This window comes from Dama dama, chromosome 12, assembly GCF_033118175.1.
Source record: "Dama dama isolate Ldn47 chromosome 12, ASM3311817v1, whole genome shotgun sequence".
Classification (NCBI taxonomy): Eukaryota; Metazoa; Chordata; class Mammalia; order Artiodactyla; family Cervidae; genus Dama; species Dama dama.
The window spans coordinates 22,577,904-22,601,675 of NC_083692.1; the positions used below are offsets into that span (position 1 = coordinate 22,577,904).

At 40.6% G+C, this 23,772-nt stretch overlaps 1 protein-coding gene across 2 annotated transcripts in view; it reads right to left on the minus strand.

The window, feature by feature from the left end:
- Window positions 1-426: 426 nt before the first annotated feature.
- Window positions 427-23,772, minus strand: part of EXD2 (exonuclease 3'-5' domain containing 2) — a 50,743-nt gene continuing 27,397 nt past the window's right edge. For both annotated transcript variants that reach the window (XM_061156799.1, XM_061156800.1), the window contains exons 3-9: window positions 20,396-20,652; window positions 14,712-14,838; window positions 9,438-9,769; window positions 8,151-8,257; window positions 7,759-7,894; window positions 6,278-6,634; window positions 427-3,906 (exon numbers count right to left, since the gene is read on the minus strand). In XM_061156799.1, coding sequence (XP_061012782.1) covers window positions 3,690-3,906; window positions 6,278-6,634; window positions 7,759-7,894; window positions 8,151-8,257; window positions 9,438-9,769; window positions 14,712-14,838; window positions 20,396-20,652 — 1,533 coding nt within the window. In that variant the 3' untranslated portion in view covers window positions 427-3,689. The remainder of the gene's footprint in view (window positions 3,907-6,277; window positions 6,635-7,758; window positions 7,895-8,150; window positions 8,258-9,437; window positions 9,770-14,711; window positions 14,839-20,395; window positions 20,653-23,772) is intronic.

Genomic DNA, 23,772 nt, shown 5'->3' on the forward strand with positions numbered 1-23,772 from the left:
CATTCTTACACCCTCTTATAGTTTATCTCATCCAAGAAAAACTGATTCTCAACTGCATTCCTGAGGGATGAGGTACTCTAAAAATGACCAAGTAAAGAACAGAAAAGACGAGACCAGAAAGAAGAATCCTTTTAAGATACATAATAATTAGCAAACTAGTAAACTGAGAGACTATGGTACCTCTCAGAGGATGAGACATAATGAATTAAAAGAAAAAGATAGATGAATGAATGAAACACTCAAAGAGGTAAGGTAACTAAAATTTAAATTATAGTCAAATGTTAGGGCCCCAAACATTAGAATAGGAAGCTGAACAAAAGCTCTTTCTGTCTGCTGGGCTCCTGAGTCTAAAATGAGGGATTAAAATGGCTTTATTTCAACAGAACACATTTTGTCATCTGATCTCTGTCTGTGACATGGATAAGAATAAGTAACTTATGGCTGCACTCTTAAGAGGGAAACAAATCCCTGAATATCATGCTTTGTTCGCTTTAGGATGGCAAATCAGTAACTGCTTGTTTATCAGGGGGGAAAAAAAGGCCATAACCCTTATTTTAAAATAAAATTTTTTATTTTTAATTAATTATTTTTACAATTTTATTTTAAAACAAACAGTATTTCCAAAAATCACTGCTGCAAGGAGGAATGAGGCAAGGAAGGATGGGAGCAGAAGGGAAGCAGAAAAAAGACTCTGAGGCTGCAATCATAGTGCCCAGGCACGTCAGAGAGGCCTTTGCTGTGACGCTGTCGGCTCACTGTTGCTCACAGAGGAGGAAACTCAGCAAATGCCCCAGGACGTGCGAGAAAGGGTCAGAGGCAAGCATTCCCGTCACAGAAACTCCTAAAAATGGATATCAGTTTGTACTCCCTCCAGCAACGTGCCTCCCCCTCCTTGCAATCCAATTTCTAAGGTTCTAAGCTAAGTAAGTTAGCAAAGTTATAGTCAAAGATTTACACACAAAAAAGTTCATCGCATGTATCATTGATATTAACAAACGATCCGAAGCAACCAAAAATTTCAACAGTGTGGGCATGGATAATAAAGTAAGGTAGAGTTACTGGAAATCTACTTTCAAAGATTTAAAGAGATAAGAAATTACTTATGATACCATGTTAAATGAAGGAAAAATAGGATACCAAGCTATATGTATACTCTCAAGCCTGTTTAAATACTACACACGATATATGCATTTTTAAATACTGAAAGGAAATTCATAAACATAACTGCAGAGATTAGTTGTGTTCTACCCAGAGGGATGATGGATTTTCATTCTTTCTTTAGATTCGTCTCTAACAAGCATACGCGTTACTTTTATATCAGAAAAAAAAAAAAAAACCCAACTTATTTTAAAACACGCTTACCCTAAAATAACTCATTTGAGATAGCAATTGTCAGTCTTAGGGACAGGCTGCTAAAGTCCAAGGCTGATTGAAAAAAAACGAAAAGATTCAAATCTAAACAGCGCGTGTTCTAAAAAGGACAGAGATTGCGTGTGCCATAGTCCAGATTTTTCTTCTATCTTGGCTGCTGGCTCTGTGATATTAAGTTCTGCAGGGAGCTCTACTGGAGAACCCATTCCTTTCACCCGAAGCAACCACAGCACCTTAAACGACCTCTTAGGACACGATTCTCACATCTTAGTGTGAAAGGGAAAGGAAGAGCCCTACTCTCTTAAGAGAAAGAGGTTTTTCTTATAAAACTTATCAAAATGACTCAGAATCAGATATACACAGTCTGAAACATAAGTCATGAGTTATGTCCAAGAACCGGGTATAAAAGCCCCTTATTCTCAAGAAGGAATATAAAGCAAGAGCTACAGGCACCCCCTTGTGGCAAGCCTGACTACTACGACGCCCGCCCATCCGTTTCCCGGTCCTCTGCCGTGTGCTCCAGTGCAGTTATAGCCCCATAACCACCTAGTGTGCGGAACATGCGGCCCCCAAGACTTTCTGATTTAGGGCCCAGAAACACCTATTTGAGGACGAGTGGGAAGGGACAGAGGAAAAAAATGCAAGATGTGCATGTGTGGTGGGCTGCTGTCCAGGGGTCAAAGCTAGGGGCGGGGGTGGGAGGCGGGGTGGAGTGGGGTATGGGGTGCGGAAGGGGAATCTGTGCATACATACCACGGGCTTCCCACATGGGGCTAGTGGTAAAGAACCTGCCTGCCAATGCAGGTTAGACATAAGAGATGTGGGTTCGATCCCTGGGTGGGGAAGATCCCCTGGAGAAAGGAATGGCAACTCACTCTAGCATTCTTGCTTGGAGAATCCCAAGGTCAGAGGTGCCTGGCAGGCTACAATCCATAGGGTCGCAGAGAGTTGGACACGACTAAAGCGACTTAGCACACACCACGGGCTGCCTAGATCTCCTTCCCCAAGAGTATCCACTGATTTTACAAAGTTATAAAGCAAAAAGTTTTACATTTACAATTCATGAACTTTGTGCTTAGAAGTTGCTTTACTTATCAATGTTAGAGCAGCCATAACCGACTCAGGCACACTTCCAACACAGAGTTCCTGTTGAATTCTGGCCATAAAAAAATTTTTTTAAAGCTTGTTAAAATCTTGTAAGAAAGTTTTCCTTATACTTTAAAAAAGATACTAATCACTAATAAGTTGATTTCACGCTCAAAGTGGTGGCCTCACGTTTAGAAAGATGAGAAACACCACCGTTTTGAACATCGAAATGGATTAATTAATCCCAGTGTCCCAGGCAAGATGGGAGACGGAGAAATCCTCTCACTGCAACCTGACCAAATGGCTCTGGGAGAGAATTAAAGCGCTTAAAAGAGGTCAGTATTGCAAATCTGATAGAACACAGAACACTGAAGGGACCAGATACTGATTCTGAGAGAAGATAATCTTCCTCTCAGAAAAGGGATTACACTAAAAACCTTGACGTTCTGGGCAGGAGGATTGCAACAAACAGCCGAAAGCTGAGCAAATCATCCAAGTTCTCTAGGGAGACAGTCCTTGTGCTTCTGTGTGGCCCACCCAGGCCTCTTTCCAGAAGAGAATCCCCTCCAGTGTTCGGGTGAAAACATATGGCAGGAAGGTGCTGCCTTGGTCCTGAACGTGTAAAGGGGAGCATTTGCAAGGACGTGTAATAAACCAGCCCAGGTGGGCCGGATCCCTGCCCAGGTGAGCTCCAGCACAGCATCAAGCCAAAGAACTTCTAATCATGAGGCTGAACTGGGAATAGGAATCCAACCCCTTTTCACCTCTCCAACCTCTAGAAGAACGTTTTATTTTTTTCTCCCTCCTAACCGGATGGGATTGAAATGCTTGACAGCTCCTGTTTGAGATAAACTAACACACTGGACAGGGAAGAAAAATTATTAAAAACTCGGAAGTCCTGACAAGACACTTCAGGAAGAATCCTTCATGTGTCGCCTGGACAGGGAAAGCATTATAGGGAGAGGGGAAAAATATGAAGGCCATGGTTCCCATTGGTCCAGAAAAGGGCGGAATAGAGAATTCTCACTCTGCCCAGCTGAAATTCAAAACCGGGAGCACCCCTGAAAGCAACAGCCTGGCTCCATCAGAAGCATCCTGGGATGATCACGACGGGTTAGTATTGTGAGTTGTGTCACCAGAATTTGACAATGACATTAAAACAGGAAGAGGTGACTTGGCACCCCCACCGGCTCCAGCTTCCCAGGCGTCCTGACCCAGAAGGGAGGCGGCGATCACGACAGCTTGATGGGAAGGTCCTCCCCGTATTTCCGGAGCAGCTTCTGATGGTTGTGGTCCACCGACCACTGCTGGGGCAGGTGCCGGGGCTGCATGGAGTCCAGGAAGTGCTGCCGCCAGCGGCTCTCCAGCTGCATGAGGGAGCGCAGCCCGCCCTGGGTGTGGTGCTGCACCACCTTCAGCCCGTGAGGAACGTAGTTTTCATTGGAAATCCTGTCGAGATACGAAGGACAAGGGTCTGAGGAAAACAAGCAAGGACAGCATCTCAATGGCTCCAGATGCTGTGGGCCAAGGGGCTTCCATGGGGGAACACAGAGAGGCTACCCGACTCCTGAAGGGTTGGTTACTTTGATGCTTTTGAAAACATCTTCTTTCCCACATCTGACTTTTTAAAAATAGTTCGGTCAAGCACAATCAATTCCATAGAAGACATCTGGGGATTCTGAGCTATACTTATGGGAAGACCACTGCATAACGCTCAACCCTACTAGCGGGGGCCCCACCACCTGGCAGATGATGGGTGGAGAATGGAGGTCTTTCATTTACTGAAGGGTTTCCTTCCTACTGGCTTACCCTTCTATTTTTTTTTTTTTAATATTTATTTATTTGACAGCACTGAGTCTTAGTTGCAGCACGGGGGATCATCAATCTTCATTGCAGTATGCACAATCTTTAGCTGCGGCCTGTGGGATCTAGGGCTTCCCTGGTGGCTTAAAGATGGTGAAGAATCCACCTGCAGGGCGGAGGCCCGGGTTCAGATCTAGTTCCATCAGATCCAGGTAAAGAACCTGGGCCCCCTTGCATTGGGAGCACAGAGTCTTAGCCAAGAGACCACCAGGGAAGTCCCTAGACCTTCTTTTAAGTTACTCATTCTGATCAATACTTAGTCTTTATATGAACTCTTCAATCAGCCCACGTGTTCCAGGCTTTCATCACAGTGTAATACTTGAATGTAAAATAAAGGTGGCATATTTCTTCAGTGCCTTCCTTCTCATACGAAGAAATGCCAAACCACATCCACAAGACGTGTTTTGGTCACAGTTAAATGCTACCGTGTTGCTCGGCTGCACAGCTCGTGCCGTTTAATGAGAAGATGAAGCCCTGCCTCCTTTCTCACTAAGATGCCTTGTGAGCAGTGCCTTCAGCTCCTGTGAATGAAAGGATTTCCCTGCCTGGGATTCAGTTCCTCTCCCTGCATCCACACCCCACTCTCAATCCTCCCCGTCTAGCCTGTTCGTGCCTTCCGGGTGTTTGTGGGGTATGTTCTTATTTAACTCACAAGCATACCACTAACTTGCCTAACTTTCCCCAAACAGCTGTTCTTCTTGGTCCTAGACATCCAAGCCCAGCACCCTCCCATCCAAGGCAGCGAGATGAATTTACTAGATAGGTTGGTCACCGAAATGGAAAATGTAGCTGTTTTAGGAAATACATCTAGGAACTGGTTAAAGAAGCTAGTCTCCTTAATTTGTAATATAACCTTAACCTTAATTTTGATGTATCTAAAATAGAGTTTGGAAAATAGTCTTAGGAATAATTTTTAAATCTTGAAAGATTTAAAAAAAATACAGGATATGATGTTAGCAGAAACCAGTAAGAAATCTAAATCCTACCTCACAGGAGGGAAAGAATTGTTATAAGAAACAATTAAGGCAATATATATAAAGTTTATTAACTGGGCTAAATAGATTAGCATATCTATAAAAATTTGTTCAATAAATATTTGTTGCTATAATTAAGTTTATGGGAGTTTTTTTTTTTTTTAAATAATAAAACACCATAGGCAACCAGCAGCATTATCAGGATTTGTGAACTTACCAGTTCAGTTACTTCAATCCCTGGAAAGAACTGACAAGTTGGGAAGCAAACTATAACAGGCAGCCCAGAGTTTTTAGCATCTGGGCCATGTTGCCATTCATTTCTCAGGACTATAAAATGCCTCTCATCTAGGGACACTGAATTAAATGATATGAATTCAGTGAATTCAACTATGTACTCCTGGGGAAAGAGAGAGAAAGCAAGCAAGGAAGCAAAAACATACAAAGTAATTTAAATGCTAACAACGATCCTGGCCAACATGCCATTCAGCAGGCCAATACCCTGGAGGGCAGGTTAGAGACAGGAAACATGAACCCCTGTGTCTCAATTCCCACCGACCTGGATAAGGGAAAAGATGCAAAACCACACACACTGTACTTCACAGGCAACTCCAGACACTGGAGGGATATTTCTTGACTCTGATTTTCCTCTTACGTGCTGACCAGAAGATTTCCTTCTGCAGAGAATGCATAAGGTTCAACTCCGGTGCCTTTGAACTCTCCTGCTCACTATGAAAATGGCTGGACATAGGGATATGATCTTAAAAGGTCAAGGACAGAAGGCATGTCTCCTCTAGAAAGTTAATCAGCAAATCGACTGCTCTGTCCCACCTGCCTGGATATCTTGAGCCACACAGACTCAGCGGGGTGAGCCCGAGGCTGCCGCAGGGCACCTGCTTCTGCCCTACAGGCACGCAAACCGAGCAGCCGATGTAAAGACACTGGACCAGTCCTCACCCGCCTCTGAGCAGGACCGCAGATCATACCTGGTCTCCAGGCTGGCTGCCTCCTGAAGCATCTCCTCCGTGACCGTGTCTGTGCGATAAAACTCGCGCAGCGCCTGCAGCAGCTCCTCCTTCCGGTGCGCAGGCAGGCTCTCGGCGTTGAGCAGGGCCCTGGCGCCCGAGCGCACCTGCCGGCGCTCAGGATCCTCCAGGAGGCGCAAGCCCTCCTCGGAGCCAATGGGGGCCTGGAACTCCCTGGCCAGCTGCTGCTTCAGGTGGTTGTCGTAGTAGTTGGAGATGGCGTGGCAGGAGGTGCAGAGCAGCAGCACGTCGTGGGAGTTGTGGTCCTTCATCTCGATGGGGAAGTGCTTCCGGTACTCGTGTGGGATCACGTTCTTCCTGCGGGCGCCCGGCACAAGGCAGCGCGCGTTAGCAGACGACACAGACCGAACACGGAGTCGGCAGGTGGGCTACTGGGATTCTGATCTGGGTCTAAACACGACTGAGGAGCTGGGGCCCCACAACCCAACAGAGACGACATAACGGCCCGACCACCTATTCCGGTCTCCGCCCACCTGCCTATGGCCCTTGGGTCCCCCTCTCCTTGAAGTAGCACAGACCACCGGGTCTCTGACTCCTCTGGAGCCAGGGGTAGGAAGAGGCTGATAACCACCTCTGGGAAGTCTGTGCTCCCCAAAGGAGAAGGATCTGAGAAATGAAAAGAAATTCTAATGGCCTTTAACATCTAGAAAATAACCCTCTCAAAGCATGCAGCAGGTAACCACTCTTCCCGAAATTTTGGAAGCCTGGTGATCTGTAAGAGCCCGTTTCTTTCATCTGAAGAGTCCCTTACTCTCAAATCATTTCCCTGGTTCATCGAAGTCCGTCATTGTCTTCTAAGGAGAACTAAGTTCTCAGGGAAAACTCCTGGCCACCACAACTATTTGCCTTACTTTGCAAGGAGAGATAGCAGTCAAGTGAGTTACTACACCTCAGTAGCCAGGGAGAAAGCCCAGGTGTCTGGGAACCTGGACCCAGTGGTAACATCACCCTCATTGCCTGGGGACCTTGATGCAGAATAATCTCAGACTATTCCAGAGTGTGCCTTCAGGTCACCTGGATACTCATGTACCCAGGATCACAAAGCCTGTGAGCCACTCAAAGGGAGGATCACAAGGACACAGAAAGGCAGCTTCTGAAGGAACTGGTCTCCGTTCCTTCATGAGCAAAAGGGAACGACTCTCTTCATGGCAAACTGTTTTGACAAGAGTGTTTCATTCCGGAAACTAAAAACTGGCTCTGGTGGGGGGCGGCGGGGCGGTGGGGGTAGTGGCAGGCACCACTACAGCAAGGCCAGGCAGTGTGTCGAAGCTCTTGGAGACACTGGGATGCCCCCTGGGGACAAGTCTCCAAGCCAAAGTGGGCAGACTCAACCAAGCCCGCCGAGGGCTCTGTGTGTGGCTTGAAGGGCACCTTCCATCAGAAGCAGACAAGAGGGCAGCCGCACCCTGCTGGACACTCACCGAATGTACGAGTCTTTCTTGCCACACACTACACACAGGTTCTCTTTAACCATCAAGTAGTAGTCTCCCGGGGATTCGGGTCTGCCCGCAGGTTCAAACTGCAGCTTGACCACAAAAGGCTCTTCACTCACCAGCTCTTAGAGGAAAGAGGCAGCGTTAGCACATGACCGTCTGCCCACCTCTCCCCCAGGGAAGAAGTACCACCTCAGTTGTTCTCTGCTGTGTCCTGGGCAGAGATCACTATTTCTGGGCTTTGAACAGCTCCATCCTGCGTGTCTCTAGGGCTCTCTTGCCTTCTACACATCGCAACCCTCTCCCTGATCTCAGGCTCACTCCAGTCAGTGCCTGCATGCACCTAATTATAAATCAAGTATGATGGCTGAGTCTCAAACCTCCGATGCCTTTGTCCAGGTACCACTGAGCTTTTCTTCGATCACAAGTGCAGAGGGGCTGTCCATCAGGAGCGTGGAGAAAGCAGTTATCGTAGAGAGGTGATTTTCTGTGGGGAAGGGAGAGAGAAATCTAAAATTTGGAGCGAACTATTGATCAAGGTATCAATTACCTTCCTATATTCTGAGTGACACAAGCCATTCAACACTAGGGTCATATGTTACATTTATGGGGGGGGGGGGGAGCATGGTGAGAAACCATGTTTACTTTTCCATCTACAATGGGCTAGGAAAGAGAAATTAAAATGAATTAGTTTATACCATTAGTTTTTATATTTATAGATTGGGAAATTAGGGAGTAAGTTGGGTAATGTTTACATGGTTCTACCATGAAAGCAAGCAGGAACAGGACATGAAGAAACTTCCCTGTAATCACTGGATTAAACCAAGTCAATTAAAATTCAAGCTCAAGTAATGAGTGCCATGTGGATTTATTTCTGGCTCATACACAATGCTTGCTTCAATTTAATCATCCAATTCCTAAAGGCATTTTGCTTAGAGGAACCAAACTTCCACTCCAAAGTATTTATTAGTCATCATTCTGCAATAGAGATATAAGCTGTACAGGAAAATTCTCATTGACTAGAGAATAACGTAAGTTTAGGACCTGGATACCATTCTAAATAATCAAATACCAAATGAGTAAGAAATCGAATGATGCATTTCTCCTGAAAAGTATGAGGCACTTCATGTTACTTTCACAGCTCTCCTGAAGCAAGCAAAGAATAATAATTATACCCCTTGGTAGCTCAGATGGTAAAGAATCTGCCTGCAATGAAGAAGATCCAGGTTCAATCCCTGGGTAGGGAAGATCCCCTGGAGGAGGGAATGGCAACCCAGTTCAGCATTCTTGCCTGGAGAATCTTGCCTGGAGAGCCTGGCAGGCTACAGTCCATAGGGTTCACAACTGAGTGACTACACTTTCACTTTTCTCATTTATAATAGAAGTACAGATCTTAAGGTTGTATCAAGGTCAGTGACAAAGCTAGGTTAAGCACTCCTCATTTCCACTTCCACTGCTCAAAAATAAAACAGTAGAAGGGTAAAAGGGAAAAGTACACAAATAAAGGCTAGCTCCAAATGTCCTTGAAGGAAAGGAAAAATAAAAATCCTTGGAGAGCCCCTGCCACCTTACCACACAAGCCTTCTTCCCAGACCCAAGGTAAAGCATCATGCTTTTTGCTGCAGGCTGGGCCACTGAATCTACTAGACACAGAACAACTCAGTTACCTGGCAGAATAGCCCACTCCCAGGGGCTTTCTTTTATGTTTTCTGGGGTCTCTCCCTTGGTGGTTGCCTGGCATTGTTCCATCAGCTTTCGACTTCTTATTTCTTATTTTCTGCTGAGATTCTGTTGCTTCCCCATTAACCTCTTCTCCTGATCGGCTAAGCCCTTTGCTTCGGAATGGGATATCTACCACATCCTGACATTTCTCTAAGATTTTTCTCCAGACAATGTGGTCATCATTTTCTTCTAGAGTCGAATTCCTAGAGAAAGGGTATCCAAGAAGATGGAGAAAGAGAGCCACTGAAATCTGGGCATCCCTGGCAGCATAAATTACCTGAAGAGAAAAGTCAGAGATCAGTAGAATCCAGAAGGCGGACCAGAGAGAGCAAGTTCAAAGTCAGTCACAAAGACAAGAGACCACTTCCAGGTTCTAATTCAAGATGCACAGTAACCCAGGCACCATCTACTGCTTAAAATGTTTTCATTACAAAAAAATTCAAACTAGACAAAAATAAATCAAATGGTATAATGAATCCTCATGTAACATAGATAAAATAATGACTTATTCTACATGCTTGAAATTCCTAATCTATATAAATCAGTGAAGTTTCCTTCTATCTGCTACCAAACCTGCTGGACAGATTTTCCTCCAGCTTGGAGTAGGGTACTTATCACAGGTCTGACAGCTAGTACATGAATTTCACTTTGGAAATGGTCATCATCTAGAACAACTGACACCAAGATTCATTAAGAGGCCTGTGTGACTACTGATCAGAGACAGCCTGCTGTACATATTAATATGATATGTAAAACAAGAAAAACAGCTTCAAACATGGACCTCAGATCAAAAGTCACAAGGGTCCATTTCTGGAATTTATGTATTTAACAATAGTAAGTCATTCTCTCAAGCAACTAGGCACAGGCAAGCTGGTCATAAATAAAAGTAGTCAAAACTATTAATTTAATTACTAGCTCTTCCTAACAAAGCATGTAAGGACTTTAATGAAAATTCCTTTAATTCACCTTTAATAATCAAGCCTGGTAAATAATACTATTCATATGGATCTTTTTTCTGTGTGTACTTTTAGAATAACAAAAAAAGAACAGAATACTAGAAAAAGAAGTTTAGATAAAATTTTCCACGTAGACTCAACCATCTACATCTCTGTCAGCAAGCAGTCTCCCACAGGAAAAGAAGGTGTTTGAATGTGAAGAGTGCAGAATACTTTTTTAACAAATTGTTTAAAAAAAAAAAAATTGTTTTCAAATGATAAGGAATTCAAGGCACTTTCAACAAATGGTGCTGGAATAGCTGGGTGTTCACATGCAAAAGGATAAATCTGGACTCCCACTTCAGACCACACACAAAAATTAACTCAAAATGAATTAGGAGAACCTAGGTGTAAGAGCTAAAACATATGATTCCTTGAAGAAAACATAAGAGTAAGTGTTCATGACCTTAGGTCAGGCAACAATTTTTTAGATATGACAGCATCAGGAATAAAAGAAAAAATAGATAACTGGACCTCAATAAAAATTAAAACTTTCAAAAAAAAATTTGAAACTTTCATGCTTCAGATGATCCCATCAAGTAAGTGAAAGGAAAATTTGCATAAAATGGGAGAAAATATTTATAAATTATATATCTGATAAGAGATCAGCATCCAGAATATATAAAGAATATGTATGCATACACACACATGTCTGTTAAAACTCAACAATTTAAAAACAAACAACACAATTAAAATGTGAGCAGAGGATCTGAATAGACATTTCTCCAAAGAAGATATAACATTAGACAATAAGCACATGAAAGATGCTCAGCATCATTGGTCACTAGGGAAATATAAATTAAAACCAAATCAAACACAATATGGAAAATTGGAACCCTCATATATTACTGGTGGGACTATAAAATGATACAGTTACTTTGGAAAATAGTTTGGCAATTCCTCAAAACACTTAAACATAAAGTTACCATATGACTCAGTAATTCCATTGTAGGTTATTTACCCTAGAGAACTGAAGATGTATGTCCACATAAAAACTTACACACAGATATTCAGAGTGGTATTATTCATAACAGCCAAAAAAACGAAAGCAACTCAAAGCTCTACCAAATGATGAATGAATAAACAAAATGTGGTCTATCCATACAATGAAGTATTATTTAGCAATTAAAAAAAATGAAGTACCAGCTCACATGAGTTACTGCAATGAACTCATATTTCTGCTTTGTTTTACTCTGTGTGCAGAGTTTGGGTTTTGACAAGTGTAAGCTACATAGTGGTTAAATCACAGAGGATCTGGACCTAGTAATATCAGGGATGGCAGAGGTTGGGGGCAAAGTGTCATCAGGAAAAATAAGGATTATGGGAAAATCTACATATTAAATAATGAGATAACCAGCACCACCTCTTCTACTCAGCTACCAGTATATAGGCTGTGGGGCTTATACTTCTTGGGTAGAAGACTAGAAGATTTATGTCTGGAGAAACTGAGTGGCCTGAGAGAAAAGACTTACCGTTATTGACATTTGATTATAATTTATAGTTACTGATAATAAAACCCATTAGTCAAAAAAATTTGGCCATATGTGCTATGCTCTCACTTCATTTCTTTAAATGTCAAATTTAAATATTATGTTCTATATTTTACAAAATCTCATTAAGCATTATGTTTATAATTAAAAAACAATATTTTAAATGAAGAATGAATAAGAGTCTTTGGAAATTCTGAATTTCATAATAATATGGATCACAAATCTGGTTTCAAATTTGCTGGCAATTAACCTTTTCTCCCCAATGTTTTATTTTGAAAGTTTCAAACCTACAGAAAAGAATGACAACTAACATGCACAACTGTCAACATGTGCTTTATCTCTTTATAATACATACACCAAATACTTCTCTTTTGGCTGAACACATTTCAATATTAAGTTGCAGCTACTATGATACTTCCTCCTTAAATACTTTAGTGCATCTCTTCTAAGAACAAGGACACTCTCCTACATAATCACACCACTGTCACACCCAAGAACTTTAATACTGACAAAACACGATAATATATGGTTGCATTCTAATGTCGCCAATTGTCCCAAATATGTCTCTTAGAGATGCTGCATGACTGAGGATTTTTCACACATTTACAGAATTGTGCAACCTTCACCACATCAATTTTAGAACATTTTCGTCAGCCCAGTAAAAAATCTTATATCCTTTAGTAGTCATCCCCTACTTCTTCCAGTCCTAAGCAACCACTGATTTGTTTTCTGTCTACAGATCTGCCTGTTCTGAACACTTCATATAAGTGGACTCATACAATACGTGATCTTGTGTAACTGGCTTCTTTCACTTCTTAGCATAATGTTTTCAAGACTCATCCATGTTGTAGTATGTATCCTTTTAACTGTTGAATAGTATTCTATTGTATGGCTATACTGTATTTTATTACTCATTCATCAATTGGTGCTTGATTCAATAGGCCAGTAGATTCAACTGGCGCTTTAATGTCTCCTTCATAAATAGAAATGGATAGCCAAGGATCTAACATTTGAAAAAAAATCCTTAACATGAAAGACAAAGACCAAATCAAACATTTAAAATTAGGAATTCAGAGGAAAAGGAGGCAATGCAGGAAGGAAAAAAAAACTTCAGAACCTTCAACACTCTAAGATAAGAGAAGATGTTATTAAACAAAAATGAAAAGTTATTTTAAAGGTGAATATTCAGAGAAGACCAGGAGCTCTTATAACAATAGGAATAATTAAAACTTTGAGTGAAATATTGAAAGATAAACTTGAAATTTTCCAGAAGATAAAACAAAAAATACAGAGATGGAAAATCAAAGAGAAAACATTTTACTAAGAAAATGAGAATATTAATTCAAGGGATCCAAACCACATATAATATGAATTCTAGAAACAAAAGGGAAATTTTCTAAGAAATATTTTGAGACTAATTCCCTGAACTCAAAGACATGAGCTTCCAGATCAAGAGTCCACTGAATTCTAAGACTATAGGGGAAATAGCTCACACTAATGTATATCATCATGAATTTAAAAACTAAGAATAAAAAAGATTTTTCCAGAAAGAAAAACAAGTCACATACTCAACATCAACACTGGAAGCTACAAACAGCACTGCCTTCAAAGTTCTGAAGGAAAATGATTTCCACCCTAAAATGCTATCCTCAGCCAAAGTATCAGTATCAGAGGAAACAAGTATCTTTTCAGACATGCAAGGTGTCATAAATTAACTTCCCATGCTCCTTTTCTCAGGAAGCTATTTTGAATGTACTCCACCAGAACAAGCAAGTGAAAAGACACAAGGTTTGTGAAACAGAGGACCTGCTATAGAAGAGAGGTGAAGAGAATTCCCACTCTGATGGTAAACACAAACAGGATGAGAGTCTGGCAAGCAGGGCTACAGAGCAACCAGTCCTGAAAGAAACAGGAAGACCAAGGGCTCGATGAGGGCAAGCTCCAAAGGAAACTTAAATGACTAAGTTACCTGACTGTGTCTGAACCAGCAGAGAGGAGAGTCTGGAGTAGACATAGTTAACAGGTATACAGAAAACTAAGCAAACAAAAATATAAATTACTACTCCTGGGAAAACAAAAAGTTGTATAAGAAAAAAACTTAACTGCAATTGACCATGTGGAGCAGTTATAAATAATATCAATATAAGTAAATATTAATCTGATAAAAATGACAATTTACCTCTTTTGGGAGCATGGGGGAGGGAATAAGTATCTGGGGATACAGGAATTGCAAGAGCACTAAATCACGTTTTCCATAGCAAGAAGTCAAAAGATAATAAGTAGAAAAGGAAAGAGTAATACATGCGTGCAATTTTTAAATATAATGGTAATTACCAAAAAAAAAAAAGGAAATTGGATGCCTCTGAAAAGAAGGAAGAGCAATTAAGAATGGGGGAGGAAGGCAGGAGAACTACTTGCTGTTCCTTATAAGTTGTCTTATAACACTGTTTTTTTAAATTAGAATTTTTATTCATGATAAGAATTTTACATTTTTCTGAAATCCCTGGCATATAGTAAATGCTCAAAAAAAAAAAAAACAGAACAGGTAATTTTACCCTTTTATTCAAGTGGCATGTACATTATTATAGAGCATTTATCTTGAGTATCATCAATGAGGCTATTTTAAGGTATTTCCACCCAACATATATCATTTTGAGGCTTAGAGTGTTTTAAATAATTATACTTTACAAGCAATGACTCTTCCACTCTTCAACTACTCTGATAAGAGAAGTACCTGGTCCTCAGTAAGATTCTCAGCATCCCAGTTGCTGCAGCGAAGCAGAAGGGACTTGTCAAGAGGAAAGTTCAAAACAGTCTCAGAGAGTGATTTCAGGCTAAGCCCATTAGAGAGCAAATTGTTTCTGCAAGAAATAAACAAAACCATGTGTCAAAAATGGGCAAAGGACAAGAACAAGACAATCCAAAAGAGGCATATAAATGGCCAATAAACAAATGACAGATACTCAGTCTCACTACATCAAATAAAACAAAAAGTATGTACAATTTTAAACTCTATCAGATTATGAAGATCTTTAAAAATAACTACATCTAGTATTGTGGAACATGAAGAATTACAGTCTAATGTAAAATTTGTGAGCTGAACATTTGTTCAATCTTTATGAAAAGGTTTGTCAACAAATGTTGTTTGTTGTTCAGTTTCCAAGTCATGTCCAACTCTTCGTGACCCCATGGACTGCAGCACGCCAGGCTTCCCTGTCCTTCACCATCTCCCAGAGTTTGCTCAAACTCATGTGCATTAAGTCAGTGATCATATCCAACTATCTCATCCTCTGTCGTCCCCTTCTCCTCCTGCCTTCAATCTTTCCCAGCGTCAGGGTCTTTTCCAGTGAGTCAGCTCTTCCCATGAGGTGGCCTAAGTATTGGAGCTTCACCGTCAGCATCAGTGTTGCCAATGAACATTCAGTGTTGATTTCCTCTAGGACTGACTGGTTTGACCTCCTTGCAGTCCAAGGAACTCTCAAGAGTCTTCTCCAGCACCACAGTTTGAAAGCATCAATTCTTCAGCACTCAGCCTTCTTTATGGTCCAGCTCTCACGTCTGTACATGACCACTGGAAAAACCATAGGTTTGACAGAACGTATCTTTGTCAGCAAAATGAGGTCTCTGCTTTTCAGTATGCTGTATAGGTTTGTCATAAACCTAGGAGTGTCTAGGTTTCCACAGTCTTCCAAGGAGCAAGCAATCTTTTAATTTCATGGCTGCACCCACCATCCACAGTGATTTTGGAGCTCATGAAAAGAAAGCATGTCACTCCTTCTTTCCTCTTTCACCTTCATCAAGAGGCTCTTTAGTTCCTCTTCCCTTTCTGCCATTAGGGTGGTATCATCTGCATATGTGAGGTTGTTGATATTTCTCCCAGGAACCTTGATTCCAGCTTGTGATTCATCCAGCCCAGCATTTCGCATGATGTACTCTGCATATAAGTTAAATAACCAGGGTGACAATATACAGTCTTGACTCCTTTTCCTATTTGGAACCAGCCCATTGCTCCATGTCCAGTTCTAACTGTTGCTGCTTGACCTGCATACAGATTTCTCAGGAGGCAGGTAAGGTGGTCTGGCATTCTCATCTCTTTAAGGATTTTCCACAGTTTGTTGTGATCCACACAGTCAAGGCTTTTTTTTTTTTTTTTACAGTCAAGGCTTTTTTAGCTATCAGAATTTTGAACAGGAATATTCTGTGATTTGATAATTCTACTTCTAGTAAATTATCCTTAGACAAATGTACATAAAACAATCTTTATTACAGCACTATTTATAGTAGCAAAGAACTAGAAACAATGTAACACCCTCAATAGAACACTAGTTAAATATCTCTGCAATTAAATTCCATATAGTTGTTAAAAATAAGGATGTCGATCTATATTGATGTGAAAAGATGTCCATGACATATTAGCAAAGTAAAAAGAGATTATGAAAGAAAACATGTGTATGAACTCTTTGTATTAATATATATACAGTACACAATAACTGTGTGTATGTGACTCTAGGTATGTGAGAGGGAAGAAGCACAAAGAGTTAAGTAGAAAGATATTAATCAAATGTTAGTGATGCTATCTCTGGGCGTAGGGTTTGGGGTGATCAGAAATCTTTACATTTTTTATATTTGAATTGTCTAGTGTTTGTGCATTACTTTTCAAACTTGAAAAATATGATAAGGCTTTCTTCACTGAGGGAGTGAAGGTACCATAAAATCAAATCATCTTCTACTCTTTTAACACTTTCTGATTAAAATAGTTGCAGGGAGGTGAAAAAAATTAATTTAGCCAAAGACTGAAGAGTTCAAATAAAGGTTAATGTAAAATTAAGAATATATCAGTCCAAAAATAAAAAGAACAAATCAGTCTACACAAGTGGAGCTGACTTCCTGGTTACCAGGTGAGAGCTTAAAAGTTTTAGAGGAAGCTAGGAGATGAGGTTCTCGTCAGTGTTAAAATATACAGGACTCCCTCGGTTACTCTGAAAAATGAAATCATTATAATGATAAAGAAAAGGAAGTCTTTCCTTACAAAAACAAGCAGTAACTTGATGGATTTCATCACCCCCAAACAGCAGCACTGACTAAAAAGTTAAAAAAAAAAAGGTCCAGACATATTTATGTAAAATATATAAGGTCATGGTTCAATTCATGGAAATGAAGACTTTGGGGGAGACAAACTGCTTTCTCTTTAAAATCTTTTCATGTTTTCCTTTATAATAGTAATTATAAAAGAAAGAATACTTACTTTTAAAAATGCAGACAATAGAGAAGAGTAATCGGTGAAAAGTGAAAGTCCCCCCCCCCCCACTTCCATGCCTCAAGAATAATGACCCTTATGAGTTATGTTGTGGCCCTTCCACATACTTTCTACAGATAAACAAGCAACGAGGTGGCTAGATGGAGGAGCAGATACAGTTTTTTAGTATTTGTTCTAAAACTTGCTCTATCACTTAATGCCTCGGGGACCTCCTTTCATGACAGTAAATACTTACTTTATCCTTTTTTATTTACTTTTTAAATTCTGTTTCTGGCTGCACTGGATCTTGGTTGCTGCGCATGGGCTTTCTCCGGTTGCCGTGGGCAGAGGCTGCTCTCTCACTGCAGCGTGCAGGCTTCTCACTGGGGTTCTTCTCTTTCGGAGCGCAGGCTCTATGCACGTGGGCTACAGGAGTTGCGGGGTCCAGGCTTAGCTGCTCTGTGGCACGTGGGACCTTCCAGGACCAGGGATCGAACCTGGGTTCCCTGCATTGGCAGGCATATTCTTACCCACTGGACCATCAGGAAAATCCTTCTTTCAATCTTTTTAACATCTATCCAATTTATCAAGCCTTGGTATTTCGTAATTTTTGAAATCATTACCCTCATTGAAAGACAGCATTCGGTTTTTATTAATTCAGTTCCATTTAGGTCATTAATCTTTTTTTAAATGTCATATTTGGGAAAGTTTCACATTTTTTGAGGATGAATTAAAAACACAAAGCCATCTTTGCCACTTCAAAGTTTCACTAGGAAAGATTCCAGAATCATACACAACAGTCTCAATAATGAATTATCTTCTGCTAACATATAATAAAAAATATAGACAGCATGAAGAAAAGAGAACAGCATTACCAAGAAAATGTTTGTTCCTTTCCAAAGTCAAATGAAAGTCAACCTCTTACAGCCAACATCAGGGACAACCTATAGCTAAATGTGTTAAGTATAATGTCAAATTTCTTCTACTATAATGTCAAAAATTTTAAATTTTACTACTATTCAATAATAAAATAAAGAATGTTTAAAATTTTAATAAGATTTCATTAAAATTAAAAAGCTAAATGCTTCATTCTTATATCTAGAGAAGTTTACAGTAATATTCCACTTTGGCCAAATTTTAACTTTGACACTTAGCAATTCTGCATTTAGCCGTGTAAGTAAGGGTACTTATAACTTCTATATACTCACAATGCATGGGTATGTGCTCAGTTGCTAAGTCGTGTCTGACTCTTTTGCGACCCCATGGACTGTAGCCCTCCAGGCTCCTCAGTCCATGAGATTTTTCAGACAAGAATACTGACTGGAGTGGGTTGCCATTTCCTTCTCCAGGGAATCTTCCTGATGCAGGGATTGAACCCGTGTCTTCTGCATTGCAGACAGGTTCTTTACCACTGAGCCACCGGGGAAGCCCACATACTCATAAATAGGACTATAACTGGATAGAAAGTGATCTGGAAGGACAAATCAATCGAATGATCACGGTGCTGAAGGTGGTAGTAGTAATGGTGGTAGTAATGATGGGGATGATGACTGAAATTTACACAGCACTCTGACTGTATGTCAAACACTATTTCTAAGTTCTTTACATAGCTTAACCCATTCAATCCTCACACCAATCCTATGAGATGGGAATATTATTTCTACTTTTTACAGACGAGGGAACTGAGGAACAGTGAGGCTCAGTAACTTGCCAAAGGTAACACAGCTGGTAAGAGCAAGATGGGGACTCCCACCCACATAGTCTGCTCCAGAGTCAATTCCTGGCCACTACACACACGTCCTCTAAGAGCAGTGACTGTGGGCACTATGGTGACCCACGGACGAAAGAGCAGATAAAGCCAAGGAGGGTCTTGGAAAGCAGGAACAGGAAAACCACACCCTTATTGCCCTTCCCTCCCCCATGAGGTAATTATTAATGGAACAGTACAACCTGTCTCCCCTCCTACCCCACAGGGAGGAGGTATTTGCCTTACTCTTCCCCCAACCCAGTATACGTGCCTCATCCAATCAGCAAATGACCCGCAAGACCCCTATCCCACTCCTTGTACCCTGGGTATAAAAGTGGACTAAGGATCCCCACTCAACGTTGGTTCTCCCTTGAGCTGGTCCGCTAACAGCGTCTCCCACTCCAATAAACTTTATTTCCCTCTCATTCTGTCTCATGTCTGGAAATTCTTTTCCAACCCACGCCCGGACTACCACAGGCACCTCTGGGGAGCCAGCGCCAGGGGGTGGAGGGCCTGATGAAAAGTGGCTGTTATACTCCAAATACTTTACAGAGCTAAAAAAATTAAAAGATTTTAATGTATTACTAGAAAAAATTGATACTTTATGAGTTTTATTTACTAAGCCAAAATAGAATTTCATTTAATACTAAAAAATTATGATAAACATAGATTTTAATCAGGCTTTCTCTTGGTTTATCAAATCCTCCAAACTTTTAATATCAGTGTCATGGAGAAAGTCAGGGATAAAGGCTGTTTCAGTCCACACTATTAAAATGTGGACCACAAATATACATGAAAATATACCTTTAAAAAAAGGTAGAATTTCCCTAATAATAGAATGCCAAGGTAAAAGACAATCTCTTCCTCTCAGTGAAGCATTAGGTTTCATTATTTTTGGCCTAAAGCATGGTTTGTACATTCAAATGTTTATCAGGATGAGTCAGGGGTTACAATGGGAGAGGTAGGGACTCTGGGAAATCGAGCAAAACATGCTCATCTAAAGAGGACAGTGCTATCTGACAACTGTTACCACTCAGGACTATTGACCTTGCGTAGTCAAATCACCTAAGAGAAGCCAGAAATACAGATTTTTACATTAAATCTTCTGGATTTATACTAAAATTCCCCAAAATATCACACAGGCCAAAAAAAAAAAAAAAAATCTGCAACTCTAATTTGCCCAAGGAGCTCATCAGTTTACAACCTGTAGCTTATAGAGACACCTTATTAACATTTCACTAAAAAGACCAGTTCTAGGTAGCTAAAGTTTTCCCAGAAGGTGGAATACCTCCTCACAAATTCAATAGGCATCTCAGATGCCTCTAGGCTTCTAAAGAATTTTAGAGGCTTCATTATTGAGTCTCAGTAACCTCCAACTTTTGCTAAAATATTCACCCCACAGCTACAGGAATCCAAGTGTTCATACAAACCATACCTCTGCCTCATGGCTAGGTATCGGAGGTCCAGGCACCCCTTAACGACGAGGCCATAATCCTGCAGAAGCTTGCTGGCATCTTCTGAACATCCTACTCCGACTTTTAAAATTGTGCCGTCTGCCAAAATGTCCAATAATGTTTTTGGTAGTGTTTTTCCTCCACAGATCAGCTTGGGCAAGCGAACCAAGACACAGAAGCCACTTGGAGAGGCCATCTGAAGGAGTGACAGAGGACTGGCTTTGCCTTCCGAGTTCACCTGCAACAGAGGAAAACAGGGCCACAGTTCACGCTCCAGCACAGCACCAAGGACAACATGACGCTGTGACAAAATGTCAGAGGTACTTCCCTGGCTTCCCAAAGAGAAGAGCTGACCAGCCAGGCTCAAGCCTAAGGATGAGCCTTTGCTAACAAATGCAACAGACTCCGAAGCAGCAGCCTAAACAGGTTACTGAGGGCCCAAATATGAGCCTGAAATATGAGCAGGCCATAAATAGTGACCAGCTGACCTGGAGGAGCACTGGGACACACACGCTGGCAGAGTCATGTGAGACACATTGGTTTTAAAAAGCTAAGGAAATGAGTGCCAAATGAGAATACATTCTTCATTTTCTAGACTCTTTAACGTGCATGCTAGTCATGACTCATTTACAGGGCATCACTGGCTGAAGATCTGATTTTCACAAAGAGGCAGGAAATACAATACTAACAATAAGTGAGTACCCGCCGATATAATAAATCCTGGTGGCACAAAGTGCCTTCTAAGCATTTTATGTTCATAAGCTATTCATAAAAATGTGTACCGAGCATAAGCTAGGATTCTCATATCTTAGATGAAACTAACTTTACACATTACCTGATTTAGTTTTAATTTTTTTTGAAGTAATAGATAAATAGGAGAAAATGCTTACAGCTAAGGAAATTATTCCTAGAAAAATTTACATGCAAAATTCACATTAATTCAAGGTCCCCTAAAGCTATCCATGGAATCCAAGTTAAGCATCCAATAAATTTCAATCCTTCTCATTTTTCAAGAGAAGAAATGTTAGGGCTACAAATGAGGTAAATTGTCTAAATGTGAAGAAATTGGGGCAAAGTCAGAAATGGAACCTGAATTTCCCAATCTGTAGAATGTAGAAGAAACAGTCTAGATCAAGAATCGTAAAATTAGGAGCAACTTCATCCTCAGCTTCTACTTCAATGCTAAGTAAAACCATGGTTTAACTCACAAAAGCTTTAGGAGTTCCCTCCTCAGGCACTGCTTTGTCAATGAGGGCTACTCCATATCCTCAAATGAAAGCAGGCCAGTTTGATCTCCAATGTCTCTGTTTCTTGGGGCTCAGCCAAGGTCAAAAATATCTAGAAGAAATTCAACTACTGGTTCCTGTTCTATGATAATTCACCTGGATGTGGTCAAATCACCTTTCTTTTATTAGTACATAATTCCCTCAATGTATAATAGCAGGTCTCTCCAAGAAAAAGCAGAAAATCTCCACTTTTAATATTTAGCACTGCTAATTTGATATAATACTCACTGCTAATTCCTAAGGCCAGGGATCTTTGAAAATCTTTTCAATCAAGTTCCACTGTCTAAAATACATTAAATAAACAGATAGATAAGTTGTCTTTTTAACACTGTTTCTGGATTGTGCTTAAGATCTACTGAATGATAATTGAGGTATTTCTACCAGGAATCCAAATGTTTGATTCCAATACGTACCCAATTTATACTGAATGTGTAATTGGAAGAATAATGCTTCTAGCAGAATCAATTTGACTTAAAGAATAAGCTATCTAGTTTTAATTTCTTATATTTCTCCCTTCTGCCAACATCTTTTTGCCCTGACATCACTTACTACCCATGGAAAAACAATTAAATTCTTGGTTTACCAATGTTATATTTAATATGAAAAAAATAAACCATATTTTAATTTTGTTAGTCTTATGCAATCCAGTGGTCACTGTCTTTTTTCTCCTTTTTAGATTAGTCAACTCATAAAAAATATTTGGGACATACACAATAAATATACACATGTATTTTAAATCATATAAATGTGGTACTATACTAATGATATAGATGTTATTAAATACACACAAGAGCAAAAATTTTAAATGGATGATGCCATCAATCATTGTAAACAAAATTTCTAACACTTTTTCTGTATTTCAGCGATTCACTTAGAAAGAACTGGTTTAGAGATTATGGAAAAGTCTGTGATTCTTTAAATGACCCCATGATGGCAGCAAGGAGCAAAGAAAAATCTGAAACCATATTTAAGGGCTGGAACAAAGTTAACTAGTGGTAAAGAATCTGCCTGCAATGCAGGAGCCACAGGCTTGATACCTGGGTTGGGACAATCCTCTGAAGGAGGGCATGGTAACCCACTCCAGTATTCTTGCCTGAAGAATCCCAGGGACAGAAGAGCCTGGTGGGCTACAGTCCATAGAGTCGCAAAGAGGACACGACTGAAGCGCCTTAGCATGCACGCACATTGAGCACCCGCTCTGTGGAGTTAATGTATCAGTTAAATTAGACCATGGCTTTGAGACAGGAATGAGCTTGTCCATTCGGGCAACAGAATGAAGGCCCAATGAGGCTGGAAAGTAGTAAGAAAGAAGATGGAAAGAGAATAGGAGATAAAATGAGAGATGCTGAGAGAGGCAAAAGAACATGAGTCATTAAGAACAAATAAGTAATTAAGACATCTTGGTTTTATACAAAGCAGTGGAGGCTTTTTAGGCAGGGAACTGAGATGATCAGGTGTGCATTTTTAAAAGATCACTTTGCTAACTCTATGGAGAAGGGATCATAGGTATGTAAGAGTCCAAGTAGGGAGGCCAGTCAGGAGGCATTTCAAAGGTGCAGATAAGAAATACTTGAGGCTTGGACTAGGAAGGAAATAGAGGAGATGTAAAGATGTAGATGATGCAAAATCTATTTCAGAGTTAGCATTGGTAATACTTCCTAAATGGAAGTGAAGGGTTAATAGTAAGGAAAAGGGAAGTGACTTCAGGCAAGCCTGAAGCCTAGGCCAGCAGAGGGATGCTCTTGGGAAAATGACCTTCACTTCATTCAGTCTTTATTACACTAATTATTTGCATCTGTTAAGCAAAGCTGTCTATAGCCAGAGACTCCAGAAAAAATCAGGCAGGAGTCAGGGGCCAGAAAGATATTTAACATCTCCATCCCCTGCCTCCAGGAAAAAAGGCAATAATAGCTTCTAAAACATGGCAGAATCCTCATTTTGTACAGGATTTATCCATAGTTGCACATCACCATGGGTAACTCGGGGGAATCTGGAAACACATACCTCTGTCTGGGAGAATGCTGTGTTATTTCCTGCTTTCTATAACTGTTTCTTTCAATTTCCATATATTT